We start from the raw sequence: 19,601 nt of genomic DNA on the forward strand, positions 1-19,601 counted from the left end.
CGAGCCCCACGTTGGAGAAACCGCTTGATACGGCCATGTCCGTGGCCAACATGGCGTGTTGGAGCGCGCAGCCGACGATAGCGTGCTCAGAGAAAAGACACAATTCAAGAGAATGTAGGAACAATTCGTCATTGGAATGGATGATTGCGTTAGCAAGCCCCCGCTGAAGATCTCCGTTGAATCCCTGCCGCAGATCTTACCACCTCAGCCCGGACCAGACCGTTGAACCTCATGCGCGGAACTCCGTTGCCTATCTAACGCCGAAAATTGCAATGCAAAAACAACCGTGCCTGGACCCTGAACGAAGAATGCACTCATGGGACAGACAACACTACTCCTCCACATCTCGATTAGAATTTTTACGCACCCGGCTTCTGTTGTCCCTCGATGAACTTCATGGCGGTTTCGCGGTCAACAACGTCGATGCTACTCGTCTTGTTGGTGTAGCTAACACCGTAGCACTTCTCAGCCACCATGACCATTTCAGGACGGAACGTGGTACAGATGAATTGGCCGCCGTTTTCGGCATCCTCGGATAGTGTTTGAAGCATGCCTGCCACGGCAGTTCGGTATTGGGCGTCGAGGTTGGCGTCGATTTCATCAAACAGGTAAAAGGGAGCCGGGTCACACTTTTGGATGGCGAAGACGAGAGCCAAAGCGCAAAGGCCTGTCCTGGTGAGCTTGTTTCCGAGAAGAAGATTTCACAACTTACTCTTTTGTCCACCACTCAATTGCTGGATCCTCTGCTGCTCATCATGCTTCGAGTTGAAGCTGACACTGATGCCGACACCAGTGTAATTCTCGACGCTCTGTCTCCTTTCCTCATCTTCGCTGTCCTCTTCCCCTGCAGCAGCTCTGGCTTGGCTGTCGCTCTTTCTTTGAATGATCAAGCGACCCTTGCCCGGCGGCACGAGCTTCTCAAAGACAATGGCGAATTCACGGCTAACTTGCTTGAAGGTCCGCTCAATGGCCTCATCTTTCCGCTGATCGAGCACTTCGACAAGATCATTGATGGACTTCTGACTCGAGTCGAGCTCAGCGCGACGCTTCATCAGGGTGTCGCGCTGTTTGGTGAAGTTGGCATACTGCTCAAACGCCTTCTTGTTGACATGGGAGTATTTCTTGAGGGCTTCGTTGATCTTGTGAAGACGCTTCAGAGCCTTGTTCGACTCCAAGTTTTGATATTTGTCAAAGGCCTCATCTGGTAGAACGCCAAGGTCGCGAATGTTCCTTTGACACTCCTGGTGCTTGCTGTTGAGCAACGCCTTCTTGGCCATGCTCTTTTCCATGCGTTTTTGGTGGCGCTCAAGAGCCCGGGAGACCTCTTCCTGCTCCTGCAGCTTCTCGGCCTTGCTCTTCTCCAGCTCAAGCAATTGAGACTTGGTCTGCTCAATGTTGCGCTCGTTCTCTTCAAGTTTTTGCTCGACACTTTCAAAGGCCTTGTTCACCCGCTTGAGGTCCCGCTGGCAATCTTTGAGTCGAGAAGCGCTGCCACCTGCCGAGTCGGTTCCGGTTTCTGCGTCAAATGAATTGAGCTGATCCAAACGCGGCCGGAGGTTTTCCCGCAGCTGTGATTCGATGGTAGTCTTTTGCACCTCAAGCTCCGCGCGAGTCGTGCTGAGCTCCGACAGCTGCTTGCGCAAGTCTTGGATCGGACCAGCAAGCGACTCCAATTGTCGTTCTTCTGCCTGCGAAAGGGCTTTCTTAAAGTCCGATGCCAATTCGGCCTCGTAGGCTTCTTGCTGCTCTCCCAATTCCCGCACATTGGCTTCAATATTCTCGAGCGACCGTTTCTTCGTCTCAAGAGCTTCCCTCTTGTTTTGGAGGTCTGCCATCTTGCCACGAAGCTCCTGCCTCATGGGACCGTAGCTGTTCTCGAGCTGCTGGCGCCGTTGCTCAATCTTGGTCAATTCGCTCATTGCACGAGTGATTTCCTGGTCCTTTTGTTCGCTGAGACTCCTCAGCTCAGCCAATCGTGCTTTGTGGGTTTCAAACTCGGCCCGCCATTTGGCCACACTCCTGACGCCATCAATGCGTGACGAACGAGGGTCATAGAAACCACCAGTGAGGGCACCCTTTTTGTCGGCACGATCTCCCTCAGGAGTAATAGCGCCAATTCCGTGGCTGCGGGCATACTGAGATGCTACTTGCAAATTAGGACAGATGATTGTCTTGCCGAAAACATGGTTGAATGCAGCCTCGTATTTGGGGTCGAATTCGAGCTTTGAGATCATGTGAATGGCGTCGCTAGCCTTGGGAATGTTGGCGGGTTTCGATCGGAGTCGGTTCAGGGGCATAAAGGTTACCCGACCTGCCTTTTCCTTGTTAAGGATCTCAAGGACGCGGGTTGCTGTCTCCTCGTTGTCGACAACGTAGTGGAAAAGACTGTTTCCAGCTGTCACTTCAACAGCAGTCTTGTATCTGTCCGAGACCTCGAAGAGCTCTGCCAGAGTGCCATCGACACCCTCAAGGTTGTACTTTTGCTTGATTCTGCGGACGGCAGCGAGACCCCTGCTAGTGTTGTGGTCCATCATGTGCGACAGCTTGCGCTCCGCTCGGTCCAGCTCCGACTTGGCATTGCTAGTCATGGTATCCAGTCTGGCCTCTTCACGCCAAAGCTCCTTTCGTTGATCCGAGAGCTGGTCGCGCTCGTCCTTTGCTTTTTGCGACTCCTCGGAAATGTTTTGCATGTTGTCTCCTCTGTTCTCGATGCGGGAGCGGAGGTCAGCAATTTTAGTTTCGAGTCCCTGGATTTCAGACTCCAATTCCTGTATTTCTTCGGTGGTCTGCATTGCGATTGCTTTGCGGGTAGCCAACGAAACGTTGACTTCTTCAATTTCCTTGCGGAGCCAGTCGTCCCTCTCGCGCTTTGAGCGGAACTGTGATGAGCGACCTTGTTTTGCAAGAAGTCGTTGTCGTATTCCCTCGGATTCTGCGAGCTGGTTGCGAAGAGTTGCTTCTTGCTGCTTCATTTGGTTGTATTGTGGCATGATCTGCGCAAGTTCCTGCTCGCGCTGTTGAATTTGCGCTTGAATCTGGCGGAGTTCCGTGTCATGCCGGTTTTTGGCTTGTTTGGCAGCCGACTGTCCCTCGGTCAATTCGTTAAGTTCAAGTTCAATTTTGGCCTTGTCTCGCGCTGCTTCTCTCCTCTCGTCTTCAAGCTGTCGCTTGTCGACTTTGAGAAACTCAACCTGCTGCTTGAGCTCGGCGATTTGAGCATCAATCTCGGCGATTTGCTGCTCATTCTGGACAAATCGTTCTCGGTTGTCGTCCGTCTCCTCGACACCTCTGTCTCTTTGCTCATCCATGGATTCCAAGACTCTGGCAATCTCCTCCTGCTCCCGGTGGTAGATGGTGTACTCCAGGCATCGGCGTTCGCGGTCCTTTTCTTGGTAGGCCCGCAACTCCTCCTTCTCTTCTTCAAGTTCACCCAAACGCTCCCGGATGTACGCGAGGAGGTCGTCAATCTTGGAGCGCTTGTTATCCGTCTCCTGCATAATCTTCAAACTTTCCGCGCGCCTTGCCTCGTACACTTGAGTACCCGCGACCTCTTTCAACAGATTCAACCGCTCCGTATCCTTCATGTTTGTCAGAGCCGTGACACGACCTTGGGGCACAATGTAGTATGGGTTGGAGCGCGAGAATCCAGCAGACTCGAGAAGATTCAGGACATCAGACTTGGTGGCGTTCTTGCGATCGAGCGAGTATTCGTCCTTTTTGAGACCGATTGTACGTCGGAGGATGACTTCGGGCTTTCCGGTGTGGAGACGGTCGTCGCTGTTGTCAAAAATGACTTCTACGTACGCGGACATGACGGCAGAGCCGGAACCTTCCTATTCAGCTGTCAGCAATTGAATGTAGTGCGATTGTGTGGTCATTTTACGTGAAGCAGGGCCTGTCTCTCTTCGCGACCCATCTGAGTGTAGGCATCGCCCAGGACGAAGCGGATGGCGGCGAAGAAGTTGCTCTTGCCCGAGCCATTGCGACCGACGATGACATTGTGCTTGGACGAGAAGGGCTCAATGACCGTCTGCTCCTTGTAGCTGGGGACCAATTAGCTTCAGCCTTGCACATTGCAGAGAGCACCCGCACCTCTTGAAGCCCTGTATGATAATCTGCTTGATGTACATGGTGGGCTACAGCGCGCGCGCTGCGTCGACGAGCTGATGTTTCGCGCGTGGGTGGCCGTGTGGGAATGGCGGAAGTATGGGGAGCTGGCAGAGTCTTGTGGGATCCAGAGCTTCATGCGCTCATCTTCGCACGTTGGGTGAAATGGCTGAGACGCGCAGAGCAGGTCGACGGATGTCGTAAGGCCGGACCAAGTGCAGCTGTGGACGCGTCGCGAGAGAAGCAGCGCGTCTTCCATGGCGGGCAGAGCGGGCCGATGACTACTCCCGCCGGCCAATCAGCGTCATGGGGCCTCTCCGACCACCTCCCAAGACACAACCTCGACCATCTTTCTTCTCGAACTTCGATTCCCGCCTCTTGTCCCGGCGCTCGGCGACAACACACCAACAGAATTCTCCATGTTCCTGAGGACTCGAGAGAAAGCTCAACAAGCTCACTTGGCTCCGGTCGCCCGTCTCGCGTACCTGCGCCTCGCCCGCAACGATTTTCCACAACGGTTGGTTCCACCAGGTTGTTGAAGATATTCCTTGCAACCTTGGGCGCATATGGCTTCAAATCATATGGCAGGTGACTTCTTCATCTGACTCCGCCATCTGCCAAATGCAGCACCAAATGTCAGCTACACCCTCGTCGCTCTATCGGGCTGCACAGAGGAACCGCTCGGGTGGCAGGTAATGCTTTTGGGCTCTGCTTGATTCGCCCCGCTAGTTTTTGAGCTCTTAAAATAACCTTAAAAGTGCTCAAGCCATGCCACTTTTCGTCGTTGCTTGCCAGTTCCCATCCTCAGAGGTGCATCCGAAAAGTATCGGATTCGCCCTGAGTGTATCCGAGTTGAGTCGGCGCTAGAATTGTTCTAGCACTCGTCGGAAGCACCCTTCGGCCTAAGCTTCGATGCCAAGTTGAACATCAGGAGCACGTCCTATATACGATGCGTTGGTCGAGTTTCGGACATGGTTCCCCAGCCCTGCGAACTGACAAGGTGCCAAACCGCGGAGCGTTTTACAGTTCCGAACCGCATGACTGAACGTCGTTCTTTGGTCGACCAACGACCTCCGTTGCCTCCGGTTTCCGTGGAGAGCAAATGCCTCGCGCGATGGTGTCCCACGGAATGGTTTCGGGAATCAACCATCTGGTTGCGCTTGGATACCCGCAAACTGTTTTCTGGACACATGTTGAGGTCGGGATGGAAACAACTACCATGCGGCAGTTCCCCGACGCCCACACTAACCGCTTTTATTAAGACTCTTACAGGGACTGGAGATGCGCATCATCCACTAAAGAGCTGCATCGTTGGGGAATCTTCTCCGGGGTACGTTGCCGGCGATCGCAGCCAAGAGCCTCTAAGGTTAAGCATCCGCCCAGAAGTGGTCCCCAAATTCACCGTTCAAGGCAGCATCAAGCGCGTTCAGGGCAAGAACAAAAATAGTCCCTACGAGGATTGCAGCTCCTATGCCTTGCCCTGTCATTTTACCCGACCTGCAGCTCCCAGATCGCAACATTGCAACATCACCTCGTTCTCTTGGTATGGGCGGGACTTCCCCGTCATTGCCATTATCTGCGTTAATCTCTATGACGGCAGCTACCCGCGATTCCACGGTCGCTATGTGGCTTACTCCATGGTGGCTATGGGAGATCGGTCAACTTTGTCAGGAGAGTTCAGCACCCCGCCTCTTCTACCACTTCTATACGGATCGTCGTCTTTCAGCTCCTTGACTCAACCTCTCATCAAAAGACCATCTGGCAGCTGGCAGTGGCTTGTTCTCCTATCTCTCATCATTCGCTTCAACAAAAGAGCCGCCGCCTCCTGGGGATTCGGCTTTGGACTGGTCTCCATCACGTCGCAGTAAAAAGCCGCGTTTCGTCACCGCGGATACCCAACCTTCTTTTAACTCCCGCGCGTGCAATGCCTGTCGCTTCCATTTGACTCTTTTCCATCTTCTAAACGCATTTACAATCGTTTGTCCACGCGGTCGTCGCCCGCTCCGCTGTTGGTCCAAGTCGTTCATTCACGTTCCACCTCTGGTCCGGCCTAAACTTGCGCTGGCGCGTCAGTGAGCAAGCGGTCGCCGAATTGAGAAAAATCTCACTGGAGCTCTCCTTCTCGTTGGTAGAGACTCTAGCCTTACATTCGCTCGAAACACATCAGAAAGAAAACACCACTTCGCAAGATGCGAGCCTCGTTGCTCTCGGGGCTTGCCTTTTTCGGGCTTCAGGCTCTCGCTGTTGACCCACTGGTCAAACTGAACTACGCTTCATACAAGGGGACGCCTCTGAAAAATGGCGTGACTCAGTGGCTGGGGGTGCACTATGCGGCCAATCCAGAAAAAGATCTCCGGTTCGCCGCACCCGCAGACATCGACATTGAAAACAAAGAATATCAAGCAGACACGGTATGTTTGGCCAAGAGTCTCAAAGTGAAGGCTGGTACTGAGTTCTACAGCGACGGCCAGCATGCATTGGCGTAGAAAACGAATCCAAAGATTCAGGACATTCGGAAGATTGCCTCTACCTCAATGTTTATGCTCCATCAGACGCCAAACCTGATGCCAAGCTTGCAGTCTTCTTCTACATCCAAGGCGGCGGCTTCAGCAACCAGGGGCAAGCTCCCAATGGTACGAGCTTGGTTACGAGAAGCGACAAGAGGATGATTGTTGTCACCTTGACTTACCGCGTGGCGGCGTACGGATTTCTCAACGGAGAGCCTGTCGACAAGAAGGGCGAGGGCAAAAATCACTGGAGCAACAACAACGGTCTCAAGGATCAGGCCAAGGCACTGCATTGGGTGAAAGATCATATTGAGAGTTTTGGGGGGAACAAGGACCACATTGTCATTGGAGGTTCCAGTGCTGGTGGAGGGTGTGTCATTCACCATCTCATCGACCCGGACACGCAAAATTTGGTTGCCGGAGCTATCACCTCATCGGCTGCCTGGCCTGCCATTTACAACAAGAAAGACGGCCAGTATCAGTACGACGAGATCGCCAAGGCCGTCAAGTGCGACAAGGACAGCGACAAACTGGCTTGTATGCGCAGAAAAGATACGAAGGAGATGCAAGAGGGAATTCGCAACCTCATCCTCCCCTTCCCTGGTGGCAAGGGCAAACCTCTCTTCATGTACAGTCCGGCTGTCGACGACGGGCTCATCAAAGAGAACCCTTGGACATATTTCGACAAACCCACCATCAACAAGCCACTCCTCATTGGCAATGACGGGTTCGACGGTCTCGGCTTCACCCCCAACTCCATCAATTCTCAAAAGGCGGGAGACGAGTTCGTGCAAGCGCAATACCCAGGCCTCACCGAGAAGGATCTGGACAAGATTCACACCCTTGACAGGTACAAGGGTTTCCTGAAGGACAAGAAATACCGGGAATTTGCAGCGCGGCTCTATGGCGATATTCGTTACGCATGCCCCAACCTCTTCGTAGCATCAGCGCGCGAAAACGAAAAGCAGCCCATCTGGGCCTACCGTTGGGATGTGGGAGCCGCGACGCACACCTCCGAGACGGATGCCATCTGGTACGGGCCCTCTGAAAACGCCGACGGCACCAAGCCGCCCAAGACGGACGAGCACCACGACGCCGCGCGCAAGCAGGTGCACGCGTATTGGGTCTCGTTCATCACTGAGCTGGATCCTAACACCAAGAAAGAAGAGGGCTCGCCGACGTGGGAGAAGGCGTACAAGGGCGCCGGCTTGGTTGGCGATGCGGCCATTCAGCGCCTGCTGTTTACCGACCACAATGGTCCACCGACAGAGATGGAGGCCGTGGGCCAGGAGATGGCGGACGCGTGTTCTTTTCTCAAGGGCCTCGGTGCGCAGCTGAAGCAATAAATCCGTCGCCGATGAGACGATGTTGGTTCAGCTGGGCGCTGCAGGGTTGATCTTGGATGAGAAAACGACGAAGACGACACCTACAGACGACACAGAAGACAACCATGCGACAGATTCCAGGACTCGCAGCTGAAATAATGTCACGACTCTCGATCTTTGCGTCTCGAAAAAAAATCCGAAGCACTGGTCATTTGTTTCATGCAGCCTCGGCCGCTCCGACTCGCCCCCTCACATCCTCATCTATCAAGACGACCACGTTTCCACTCAACATCTCCATCTTTCTGTCCATTCTACCTCAAACCGATCTCTCCAGCTCTTCTCTTCCATCGTCTTGCCACGCCGTCCCAATGTGCGCAAAACGCCCCCCAAAATCTCCTAAGTATGGGCGGGCGGTCCCCGAGGACCCCCTAATCACCGCAACTTCCTCACCTCTACTTCGACTCTCCCACTTTCCACCTTCACAGACCATTTTCTTCTTCATCGCCACCACCACCACCACCACCCTCCCGTCCTCTCCCTCTCCTTTGCATTCTCGGCTTATGATCTTTCCTCTCTTGTCACGTTGCCATTCCCATTCTACCACCCGCCTGTTCTATACCGCTGACCTACTTACGACCCCACGCACGTATTGGATTCTCTTCGCTGCCATTCTCCCAACCCGACGCGGCGCGTCCGTCGTCGTTTCCTCTCCGGTCCTCGACTCCCACCATCAACCAGGCTTGGCGAAAAGACCCAGCGGAGCCAGCGAGCGAGCAAAGACCGTCACCCGAGGAAAGCAAAGCGTCGCGCCGTGTCGCGTCGGCCACGTTGCGTCTGCCATTCTTGTCGCTGTTGTTATGATCACGTCTTGTACATAAACGGAAAAACGAGTCTCTTATTAGATCAACGGGTTCGGAAAAGAAGGAGAAGAAGAAGAGATGGATGGGATGGTGGGATAGGATGGGTGGGGGTTTCATTTACCTTGTCGCGATATGGATACGACTTCACCTTTCACTTTCAATCTCTTTGACTGACTGCACGGCCGGACGAGACTGCGTGCTTGCTTGCTCGCTTGGGTGCGGTGGTCGTGCTGTGGGCGTCTAGCTCCCAAGACCGACGTCAATGTGTGAGACTACTTCTGCCATCCAGACAGCCCGGCCGACTAAGTGACTGCTAAATTCCCCGGTATTTCGCTGCTCAACCAGACCAGACCAGACAAGTCCAAACCAAACCATTGACCGTCGCGACAGACAGACAAGAGCTACCGAGCCATGCACAAATAACAAGACCCCAAGAGCCCCAAAGGAAGCACCTCCATCAGGAACATGGTAAACAAACAACAAAAGCACTGAGTAGCGACGACGTTGACTCACTCACATCGATAACAACAACAACAACCGGGCAGGCAAACCGGCAGCCCCACACAGACAGTAGACAGCCCTACCCAATGCCGCGCGCTGCTCTGTATGTCGGCTACTGAGGGTGGAAGCCAGGCGGGTAGACAGGTAGGTAGGTAGGAAGGCTAGCTTGTTGGGAGGTACATTTGAGGTTCAGTTTTGGTTTCCATTGGTTTGTTGTGGGGCCGTGCTCGAGGAACGCAGACGGGAATGGAGGAGACTAGCCCAGCCTCGAGCCAGCGCAGTACCTAGCCGCACAGGGTCCAGTCACGCCAGCCAACCAGTAACAAGAGAGGTCGGTCTAGGCCAGGCACGTCGCTCACGATATCAAAACGCGTTCAGCCTACATTTTGCCGACAACGGGCCCAGTCAAAAACGTCCAGGTTAAAACCAAGAGGTTTGGTCGAGGGAGGCTGGACGACCAAGCGGGAAATGGGGCGACCCGCTCGTCAAACAAAACGGACACGGCTGGGGCTCACTCACACAGGGCAGGACGACGTCGAGGTAGCTCCAAGCGAATTAGTAACTAACTACATGTTGAACTAAGGGGGAAGAAAAGTCGGGGAATAGTTTGAGAAGGTTAACAAAAAGGAGAAACAAAGCAGACAGCGACACAAACCCCGCGTGTAGTAGGGAGTCTTGATGTGTGTGTGTGTCTATGTTGGCGTGGAGAAAAAGGAGGCTGGACGAATGCCGACATATGAAACAGGAAAGGAAGGACCAGCGTTTCTGCTAATAGACGCGTGATAAGCAAGTGGAAGACCACCCTCCTCTCCCGATGAAAGAGTAGATGAAGATGAGAAATCCTGATGAAAAAGCTGCCCCTTGCTCCTTCCGCTGCGTTAGAAAAGTTTTGTCGTGTTCAAGAGAACACCGAGCCTCAAATGAGTAGTGCTGCGGCTCCAAAGCCAAAGAAAAAGCCAGTGTTGGTATACCCCTCGCATTACAACTCGCACATTGCCGCTTAGGCCTCCTCGGTGACGTCGACTTCGGATGTACTGAGCGCCTGGCTCTGCTCTCGGTGCATCCGTGCCTCGATCTCCTTGAGCTGGCTCTCGCGAGCCAGAAGCTCCTGCCGCTTCTCCTGAATTTCCCGTTGCACCTTGACTTCGATTTCGCGGAGTTTCTCCTCCTCGCGGCGCAGTTGCTCTTCCTTCAAGCGGACGGATTGGGAGGCCAGGTCTTCGGGGTTCATGGACGAATCGCTGAGGAATGCTGTTAATAATTGCATCAAAACAAGGACCTTTGGAAACATACGCAGCAGCACCGCCCTCCACGCTCTTGGACAGCTTCTCGGTACGGTAGTTTTCGTAGAGGAAGTCGTGGGTGATTTCCTTGAGATCTGCCAGATGGCTGTGCAGAAGAGCGCTCCTAACGGCCAGGAAATCCGAGTGCCGAGGGTTCTCAACCTCGACGATACCCCAAGGGTATTGCCTCGCGCGGATCTTCTTACCACCCGCCTCAACAAAGTCCTCGGAGCCAACGACGGCAAACGGCAGCAGTCCCCTCAATTCAGCGTTCTCTTCGACGGTGTCCTCGTCGTCCTCTTCGACGTCGTACGGGAAGTTGTAGATGGGAATGCGGTAGTGTTCAATGTCTTCCATGACGAGTTTCTTGAACTCGGCGAGCTCCGCAGGGGTGAACGAGTCGGCCTTGCCAATGACGGGGATGACGTTGACGCGAGGGGAGAGGCGCTTCATCAATTCAATGTCGAGCTCGCGCAGACTAAGCACGAGGTTAGCAACGCGCTAGCACGCGGGGTGCAGCCAACCTACCCGTGTCCGGTGGGGGTGATGAAGTAGAGAAGGACGTGGACGCGATTGTCGCGGAAACGAGGGTTACGCTTGATGCGCGACTCTTCGGCCAAAATGTCATCGTACTGGCGCTCGAGGTAGCCGACGATTTCGGAAAAGCTGGCCTCATTGTCAATCTGGTCGCCGAAGCCGGGCGTGTCAACGATGGTGAGGGAAATGCGGCTGCCCTCCTCGTCGAGCTCTGTTGGATGCGCTTAGCGGGAATCATTCGAAGGGGGAGCAGCAGGGGCGGGACGCGATGGGCACGGACCGACAGTGATTGGCTTTATCCGGACACCTTCCTCGATGTGGGCATTGGTCGGGTCGTCGACGTCCTTGTGTTGGAGGACATTCTGGCCGCAGAGGGTGTTGACAAAGGTGGTGCGACCTAAAGGCGCGAGAGCGTGTCAGAAGCTGGTCGAGACGGAGCATGGATAGATGCGACGCGGGCAGACGTACCGGTGCCCGATGCACCACAGACCATCAGGCAGAACTGGATACCCTTCTTGACATTCTTCTTTCTGCGGATCTTGATCTGGATGGCACAGACGTCAGCGACACGGATTCTGTATGTTGGGAGAGAGAGAGCTCCCGGTGGAGAGCAGGGATAGTCGTACGGCGTTCATGCTGGGCGATGACATGAGCTGGCCCGAATGGAGGAATGGGGGGAATCGAAGAGAGGAATGTCAATGAGCCGAGGACTGCACTGAGCGAGCGAGCGACTGTCGGCTGCGATTGAGGGTGGTGATGGTCAAGAGGGAGACAATTGGGGCTGGGCGGGAAGGAGTTGGCCGTGGAGGTGTGGTTGGTGATGGAAAGGCGTGGAGGTGGACGAGTCGGCGCCTCCTTCCCCCCTAATTTCCAAAGGGTCCGTCCGGGAAGCCGCAGGGATGCCGCGACGGCGCCGGAACAACCTCAACCCCCGCGCCCAACCACAACAGGCCTAGGCCAAGCCTTCTCCACGCCATCGCCGCGCGCTCCATGCACGTTCCTTGGCTTGTGCGCTCTACAGCTCTCCGACAACTTCGTCATGAACACCCGCGCCGCCATTGACGATTCTCCCTGTCCCACCGCCCTCTCCGTCGCCTTCAACCAGGACTTTTCGTGCTTCTCCGTCGCCCTAGAAAATGGCTTCCGCGTCTACAGCGCCCCCGCCTGCGAGTGCCTCAAGGCCCGCGACCTCGGCCAAGGTCTGGGATGCGCGGAGATGCTCGGCAAGATGAACTACCTCGCCCTCGTCGGCGGCGGCAAGAGTCCCAAATACGCCCAGAACAAGGTATGTCTCTCCGCAGCCATCCAGACAACCTCGCTGACCTCTTCCAGGTCATCATCTGGGACGAGAGCAAACACAAGGCAGTCTTCACGCTCGAGCAGCGCACCCCGGTCCAGCGCATCCGTCTGACGCGCACCTACATCGTCGCCGTGCTGCTCAACAGCGTCCACCTCTACAAGTTCTCTTCGCCGCCGGAGAAAATCAAAGAGTTTGAGACAAGCAACAACCCTTTTGGTCTTTGTTGTCTGGGCAACGATATTCTGGTCTTTCCTGGCCGCACCCCGGGCCAGGTTCAGGTTGTAGAGCTCGCGACGCGCAACGTGAGCATCATCCCCGCCCACTCGTCAGCGCTGCGCGCCCTCTCCCTGAGTCCTGACGGCACCATCATCGCGACCGCGTCCGAACAGGGCACGCTTATCCGCCTGTGGTCCGTCGGCAGTTGTGCTAGGCTCGGCGAGTTTAGGCGCGGGATCGACGCCGCGACCATCTTCTCGATTGCGCTTTCTCCTACCAACGCCTTCCTGGCCGTCACCTCGGACAAAGGCACCTTGCACATATTCGACCTGCCAGGTCCACGCAATTCGACCTCATCTTCCGACCCGAGCACCCCGCGTCGTCCTAGCAGTATCAGTAGCGACTTCTCCGGCGCCCTAGAATCTGGTAATGGCGCGGCAGATCCGCAGGCTGCGGGCTCAAAATGGGGCATTTTGGGCAAAATCCCGTTACTCCCAACCCTCTTTTCGGACACGTACAGCTCCGCCAAGACGGCATTCGAGATTGGTGAAGAGCCAGAACTATGGGCGACGCACACAAGACGCAATATCAACACTTCTGCGGTTGCGGGAAGTGCATCGGCCGCACCTGGCGCCAAAACTCTGAATTGGAACACCCCGATTCAAGGTGTAGCCGGCGGACGTCCGCCCAAGGGCGTCATCGGCTGGCTCAACGACTACGAGTTGTTGGTAATTGGCGCCGGACAGGATGCCAGGTGGGAACGCTTTAGAATCGGCCTCACAGACGACGGCAAGAGATTCGTCGTCCGCGACGGATGGAAGAAGATTATGGAGTGAGCTTTGACGCCCATTCCACAACAAGGACCTGGCCCACACTTTCGGGATTCACGCAAATACTTTCGAATCGTTTCATAGAGATTGGCGTACAGCAGGCGTTTACTGGACTGGATCAAACTTCAGGGATTGGATATGGGTCTGCAATATATCACAGTTGTACGTACTGGGACGGACGGCATAGCGGGAGGCGTCGGTGGTCATTTCTGACTTTTACAAACTGTCTCACTTTCAGATGTGAGTATCTTGCATCTACCTACTTAACATCTCCCACAATATATGACACCCACTTTACTTTCGACCCATTGTGATAGACTCTGGCGGTCTTTCCTATTCCCTTGGGTCTGGAAGGACACTGTGGCACCTCGCTCTCGTTTCTCGCCATCAGATTGGCGAATCTCAACAATTTCGCCTTTGTTGAGCATGGCAGCGATGCGCTGCTGGATGCGTGATGGCGCTCACTTGGTCGAGAGCAGTGTTGCGCTTGTGGCAGCAGAGAGGTCTGGTATATTTCAAAGAGTGTGTCTGCTGTTTACGTGTTTCTAAATTGGTCTCGTGTTCGTGGGACGTGGAAGAGATGCCGAGAGGAAACGGAACTTGAAAGAGCGTGTGTATGCAGGGGACTGGAAGGAAAGAAAAGGGGTGGGTGGTCAGAACAAAAGGAGGAGATTCCAACAGACTGACAGATGAGTAGACGGCGGCCTCGCAAAGACTTTCGTCTTCCTGACGCCGGCAACCCAAATCAACTACAGTCACCATCAGCCCAGTCTGGCCAGTAGTCCCCGAAGTGCTTGATCAAATGCTCCTTCCTCTTCCACACGCACGCAAGCCCACCAAAACTCTTCACTCGGGTAGACCGCAACTTGCCCAAAGCCGAGAGTCTCCCAATTGCGCCTCATCCCTGGCTCCAAAATCGCCCAGAGATCCCGTCTATTTTCATTCGGAAGGAGGTACAGCGCGCGAATGACCTGCGGCGTTTGTTTGAGCAACGTCGTCGGCTCTTTGTTCCAAGGTGGTCCGAACACATGATCTATCAGCATCGGGAAGTCCTCTGGGAAGTATTTGGCTTGGAGAATCATGTCTCGGGACGTTTGCTCGAGGGCCCTTGCCTTTAGCAGCTCCATGCGGTACCTGTCCGCAAAGAGATAGAGGTCGGCGGTGAAGCGAATGCGCGGCCTGCGGTCGATGCCAACGTCGTTCGCGTCATCGGTGGTCCGAGGGCCCAGGTCGATGTCCGAATCTGTGTGGTACATGAAGGTGATAGCCTGCAACAAAATGTCTGGGGCGACGTGCCTCATGTCGAGGCAAGGATTGTCGGAGGGGGTCAGCTCGTTGATCTCGCGTGCCAACACCGAGCTGTGTGCTTTAAGGACGTCTTTGTGCGCTAGAGCACACCTGTGATTGGCATATATGATGGTCAAATCGAAGGGAGCGTCGGGCGTGAAGGACCTGATACGCTCTCGTCAGTGCGATTTCTTGCGCCAGGCTGGGGTCGAGAGACGCACTCGCGCAGATGATCGAGGCGGGCTTGGGCCACGGCTACCCCAGGAGGTTCAGTGCGTGGCGGTCGGGGTTGCCCATATCTCTCTGGATAGGCTGGATTGTTTGTGCCGGGAGCAGCCATTTTGGGCTTTGCCAGAAAGACGCGTCAGTTGTTCTGAGTCGGTGGTGTTGAAGCGATCAGTTTCGACTTGAGCTGAATGCGCCTTGGACAAGCAACGACTCACAATTCCTCTTGAGCGGTGCCTTTTGCTTTAAGTATCAAGAGCGTTTCTTCTGCTACATGCAACGACATCTTTGCCACCTCAGCTCCCTCACATGCAGTTGAGTCTACGATACGCCTGTCGCCCTTATCATTACGACAACCGCTCGAAGATGTGTTCGGGCGACTTATGAACAGGAAGCACATGGCAGAGCTAGCCATCTCCTGATGCATTTGGAGAAGCCTCTCTTGTTTCAAAGGCCATGAGTGGATGCCTTAATCAATCGAGCGGCTGGGCAGGGCGTTGTTGGTGTTGGCCAACAGGGGGTTGGTTTAGCACTCGGAGTTGGTCGGTGGAGCTGACCAACACCAGATACCACACCACACTCGACAAGCATTTGGAAGAGAGACTGTGGAAGCCTGCCTCTTCTCTATGATGCTGTCTTCGAATTTCTATGCTCTTCCAAGTGTTGCTGCAGTGGTGTCTATCAGGCACCAGAGGACCCTCCCTGTGCTTCGCATGCCGGCCTTGCTTTTGCTCCGGCGCTTCACATCTGAGCAAAAGACGTGTGAGTGGTGGGCAGTTGAACCCTTGGTGCTTCTGTCAGCCCAACTCCAAAAGTAGTCTCCGCGGATCAACACGCGGCAAGACTGGCGTCACTGATCGATCCAACAGTCGAAGGGCCGCGTTTAAAGAGCCGCCAGGACTTTCGACGTCGCGTTTGAGGTGATTCTACTGCTGATTGCTGCCAAGTTGGAATGCTGCCAAGTTGGAACTTGGACGTTTCTGATAACTCCAGGGCCTGGTTTTCCAGAGTTATACGCTGTCGTCTCGCCGCCATGGAACCCCATCGACCATCTCCGAGATGACTTACCCCTGACGCCAGAAGCCAACGCATACCGCATTTCGACGATTCAAGGCAGCCAACCGTGCTGCAAGGTAGAGTCTCTCGACGAGGGATACAAGACAATGAGGCAAGCCGGTAGCAGAACAAGAGGAGGTTTGCTGTGGATGTTTCTCTTGTGGCAAGAGCTGCGATTAATCAGGGCTGTAGACAGACGCTACGATAAGTTTAAGGTGGTGTTGCTCCTCGCAAGACTTTCACCGCAGTCCCGGATGTCAATGATTCTCTTAGACCTTTTGTCCAAGATGGAGAATGAGACCTTTCACCCAGTCTCGAAACGAACTGTGTTCATACCCCCGGAAGACGCACCAAAAGAAGATGACAAAGACATGTGGGTACAACACGGACTGCCCAGTCTGATGGGAATCGTATCACAACAGGAGTACCAGCCGTACAGGTTCATGAAATAGTTAGTGGGCCCTTGCAAGCTGCAATTCGTGTGGTAGTGAAAAGGTCGCTCATGCTAGAATTATAGCGTCTTCGATGATGCCAAGTACTCGGACATGACCATCACTCTGTCCGACGGCCAGCAGTATAAGTTGCAGAAAGCTATACTCTGTGCCACAAGTTACGCTCTGGGATTCGAGATAGAGCAATTAGAGAAGATCCGTCAGGAGAAGATCCGTCAGGAGAAGATCCGTCAGGAGAAGATCCGTCATAGGAGAGTAAGTCTGGAAGAACCGCGCGTCCCATCACCCAAGGGGGCATTCTCCACATGTGGCTTCCGCTGACGATTGAAATCCGCTGTACAGGTCGATACCACGGCACTGAACATGAACATCTTCACTCACCATCCAGCGGTTGTAAAACAGGCTATCTACTACATCTACCACAGGTCATACACCGAGCCATCCTGCACCTGCGAGTATCTGTCCAAACGATCCCCAGACAAAGGCGCAGACGCCCGCCCACGCATACTCCACAACACGATGGTTTACGACTTCGCGCGCGCGTACTGTATCCAAGAGTTGGAGCAAAAGGCCCTGGAAAAAATCGCCCCGGATCTGGTGTATGAAGCAATCTACTTCCCGAAGCAGTTTCCGGAACTTCTGAGAAATATGTGTGACAAATTTCGCGAAGAAACCGCGGGCGAGGAGCAAAAAAAAAGGGCCAGAATACATCGTCTGCGGTCTACAAACAATGATGGCCATCGCCTGCGCGAACAGAATCCAACCCTTCTTGGAAGAGGAGGAGTCACCCACCGCGTTCCGCGTGCGCTATCCGTGGCTCTTCCACCACGCCGTGGAGATTCTCATGAACTTCGTACACTTTGAATGTCGCCATAACCAAGGAAGAACCATGATCACCGGTCCTATTTACTCAGAGAGTCAGCTCTGGTGTTCAAGGAGAGTCACTCTCTTCTTGCAGCACAGGGAATTCCGAGAGCGAAATCAGGCCGAGTTTCACGGCCTAATCAAGGGCTTTTCGGACAAACTCTGCAGGTGCATGGCTTGCCGCTATCTCCACTGGGGCGACTCGAGGGTCTCGACGCAAGACCAGCAGACAAGAAGGATTTTGGAAGAATACAACAGGTCATCGGAGTTCTGGCTCTGACACTTCAGTGTCAAGTGGTTGTCTTGCACGCCTTTTTTGAAGCCTTTTACCTTTGGTTCAAATGGTGGTTTCCTCTCCTTTGATTTTCCTGGTTTCTGCTCCATTTCGGGTTTGATTTCACACGCTCTTTTGGACTCCCGCCTTACAACTAAGAGGCCACTGCTCTGAGATCAAATAGACAGCAGATACACTCCTTAGAATAAATCAGAGCTTTCCATTACAAAGACCGCTGCTGCCGTTACCGTTTGATCCGTCACACACATTGGCCAATTAAGTGAAACTAGCCGGCGTGGAAATGTGGAAACCCATCGACCATCTCCGAGATGACTTACCCTTGGCGCCAAAAGCCAACACATACCACCTTCAACTGATTCGAGGCAACCAACCATGGTAAAAGCCGCTCCTCTAGTTGCAAAAGACAGTGATAGAAGGGGGACAATTCGATGTCAGTCAGCCAAAAATGAGGCAGTTTTGGTGGCAACGAGTCGCGGTAAGTCAGGGGGTTCCATTGGAAAGTGCGCTGATGAGTGTAGCTAATGGAGTGGGTGAACGTGTTTGGGGTGGCGCCAGCGCTGTGATGTAGACAACATTGCTGGTGGTATTAAGTTCTGTCTCCTGCCCCCGAGGTAGCCTGCAACACCAGCACCCAGACGAAATCAAATCGGTGTATCGTTGAACCCATTCAAAATGGATGAAACCTTGCCTGGCGTTTTGAATGAAATGTTGCAAGGGGCCAAGCCTCTCCTTCCTGCCCACGAAAATGGATTCGACGAAGACGAACTCGACGAAGACGAACTCGACGAAGACGTATCCGACAGAGGCGATCCATTGCGCTGGGATAGAGGCGAACCGCCAAAGCCGTTTCGATATATGGGAGGGTCAGACATACCTTCTGTAGTGATTACCTTTATTACCGGCAGAATTCGCTGATTGCCAGATGACAGTTATTCCAACTCCAGCAAGTTTTCGGACTTGACTCTCGTCGACGATTCTGGCAATCAGCACCTCGTTCACAGGCATGTCCTCTGTGCAGCAAGCCCCTTCTTCGAAAAAACGATTCAATCCTTGCTTCAAGACTCAGGTGTATGTGTGCAAATAAACCATCACCTCAAAACTCCCGCTGACTGAATTTACGTGCAGGATCCTGCGCGCCAAACCATCAAAATCCACGATACCCATCCGGCCATCGTGTACTGCGGTCTGGATTTCATCTACAACATGACATACGATGAACCCTACAGACGCAGCCCTATTCCAAGCAGAAAAGAATACGAACAAAGAATCTTGTTCAACACCAATGTGTACGCCTTTGCGCGCAAGCACGAGATCGGGGCGCTGGAAAAATTTGCAGTCAACAAAATCGAAATGGACCTGCGTCACGAAGTGGAGACTAACCCGTGTGGAATGCCACGTCTGGTTCTGGAGATCTTGGAGACTGTGCCCGATGAAGAGGAGCCTCAAGCAGGCTACAAGGGAGACTTCCCCCTCCACAAGCTGCTGGTCAAGGCCTGCGTCCCCAAGTACGATCGATTTTATTGGAATTTTCCGGAAGCGTACGAAGCCCGGACGCGTTACCCCCGGCTTATCGAGGACATTCTCAATTACTGACAACATTTGAAGAACGTGGGCGTTGTTGGTTTCGCAACGAGCGAGATGAGAACGAATGGCTTCAGCGTCTTCACTCTGAATTCGTTCAAATGGTGAAGTTGTTCGCCGAGGACAAGAGATACCGAGACCGAGACCCGACAGGCTTTGACAAATTCATCTCGAATTATGCGGACAACAAGTGCTACTGCCCGTCTTGCCGCTACTTCCACTGGGGCGATAACTGGAAAAAACCCGACAACAAGCAGTAGAGTAGGCGTTTTGTCTCGCGCTTCGGTACGATGACCACCTCGCACACACTTGCTCTTGGGCTGTTGGCGTCGCGGTTGTTCTTCATCTCGATTTTTTTTTGGTCGCTGCTCAATT

General features: G+C 53.9%; 6 protein-coding genes across 6 annotated transcripts; 4 read left to right on the forward strand and 2 right to left on the reverse strand.

The window, feature by feature from the left end:
• Positions 1-103: 103 nt before the first annotated feature.
• BKA78DRAFT_323202 (chromosome segregation protein sudA (DA-box protein sudA)) lies at positions 104-4,314 on the reverse strand. The gene is made up of 4 exons (XM_066889181.1): positions 4,093-4,314; positions 3,884-4,043; positions 713-3,833; positions 104-667 (listed from the first exon to the last, which is right to left on the reverse strand). The coding sequence occupies exons 1-4, from the start codon at positions 4,128-4,130 to the stop codon at positions 360-362; spliced, it is 3,627 nt and encodes a 1,208-aa protein (XP_066740371.1). The 5' UTR covers positions 4,131-4,314; the 3' UTR covers positions 104-359.
• Positions 4,315-6,296: 1,982 nt separating this feature from the next.
• Positions 6,297-7,960, forward strand: BKA78DRAFT_257036 (triacylglycerol lipase; the record flags this gene model as incomplete). The annotated part of the gene is made up of 2 exons (XM_066885149.1): positions 6,297-6,518; positions 6,569-7,960. The coding sequence occupies 2 exons, from the start codon at positions 6,297-6,299 to the stop codon at positions 7,958-7,960; spliced, it is 1,614 nt and encodes a 537-aa protein (XP_066740372.1).
• Positions 7,961-10,300: 2,340 nt separating this feature from the next.
• Positions 10,301-12,097, reverse strand: BKA78DRAFT_333230 (Septin-domain-containing protein; the record flags this gene model as incomplete). Its single annotated transcript, XM_066890063.1, has 6 exons — positions 10,301-10,541; positions 10,594-11,061; positions 11,112-11,331; positions 11,401-11,517; positions 11,589-11,658; positions 12,095-12,097. The coding sequence occupies 6 exons, from the start codon at positions 12,095-12,097 to the stop codon at positions 10,301-10,303; spliced, it is 1,119 nt and encodes a 372-aa protein (XP_066740373.1).
• A 62-nt stretch (positions 12,098-12,159) lies between these two features.
• BKA78DRAFT_298778 (WD40-repeat-containing domain protein) lies at positions 12,160-13,472 on the forward strand (the record flags this gene model as incomplete). Its single annotated transcript, XM_066886963.1, has 2 exons — positions 12,160-12,405; positions 12,453-13,472. 2 exons carry the CDS (start codon positions 12,160-12,162, stop codon positions 13,470-13,472), a joined length of 1,266 nt encoding a protein of 421 aa, XP_066740374.1.
• A 2,669-nt stretch (positions 13,473-16,141) lies between these two features.
• On the forward strand, positions 16,142-17,350 carry BKA78DRAFT_298780 (uncharacterized protein; the record flags this gene model as incomplete). Its single annotated transcript, XM_066886964.1, has 3 exons — positions 16,142-16,485; positions 16,552-16,741; positions 16,829-17,350. 3 exons carry the CDS (start codon positions 16,142-16,144, stop codon positions 17,348-17,350), a joined length of 1,056 nt encoding a protein of 351 aa, XP_066740375.1.
• Positions 17,351-18,317: 967 nt separating this feature from the next.
• On the forward strand, positions 18,318-19,238 carry BKA78DRAFT_298781 (uncharacterized protein; the record flags this gene model as incomplete). The annotated part of the gene is made up of 3 exons (XM_066886965.1): positions 18,318-18,508; positions 18,575-18,713; positions 18,771-19,238. The coding sequence occupies 3 exons, from the start codon at positions 18,318-18,320 to the stop codon at positions 19,236-19,238; spliced, it is 798 nt and encodes a 265-aa protein (XP_066740376.1).
• Between the last annotated feature and the right edge of the window lie 363 nt (positions 19,239-19,601).

This window comes from Phyllosticta capitalensis, assembly GCF_038381095.1.
Source record: "Phyllosticta capitalensis strain CBS 128856 chromosome Unknown BKA78scaffold_10, whole genome shotgun sequence".
NCBI classification, from domain to species: domain Eukaryota; kingdom Fungi; phylum Ascomycota; class Dothideomycetes; order Botryosphaeriales; family Phyllostictaceae; genus Phyllosticta; species Phyllosticta capitalensis.

Bases quoted from the DNA above. Each gene is read 5' to 3' on its own strand.
- BKA78DRAFT_323202 (XM_066889181.1), bottom strand. From the start codon at position 4,130: ATGTACATCAAGCAGATTATCATACAGGGCTTCAAGAG. The intron at 4,044-4,092 runs GTGCGGGTGCTC...ATTGGTCCCCAG, and splicing joins ATCATACAGGGCTTCAAGAG to CTACAAGGAGCAGACGGTCA. The intron at 3,834-3,883 runs GTAAAATGACCA...ACAGCTGAATAG, and splicing joins AGAGACAGGCCCTGCTTCAC to GAAGGTTCCGGCTCTGCCGT.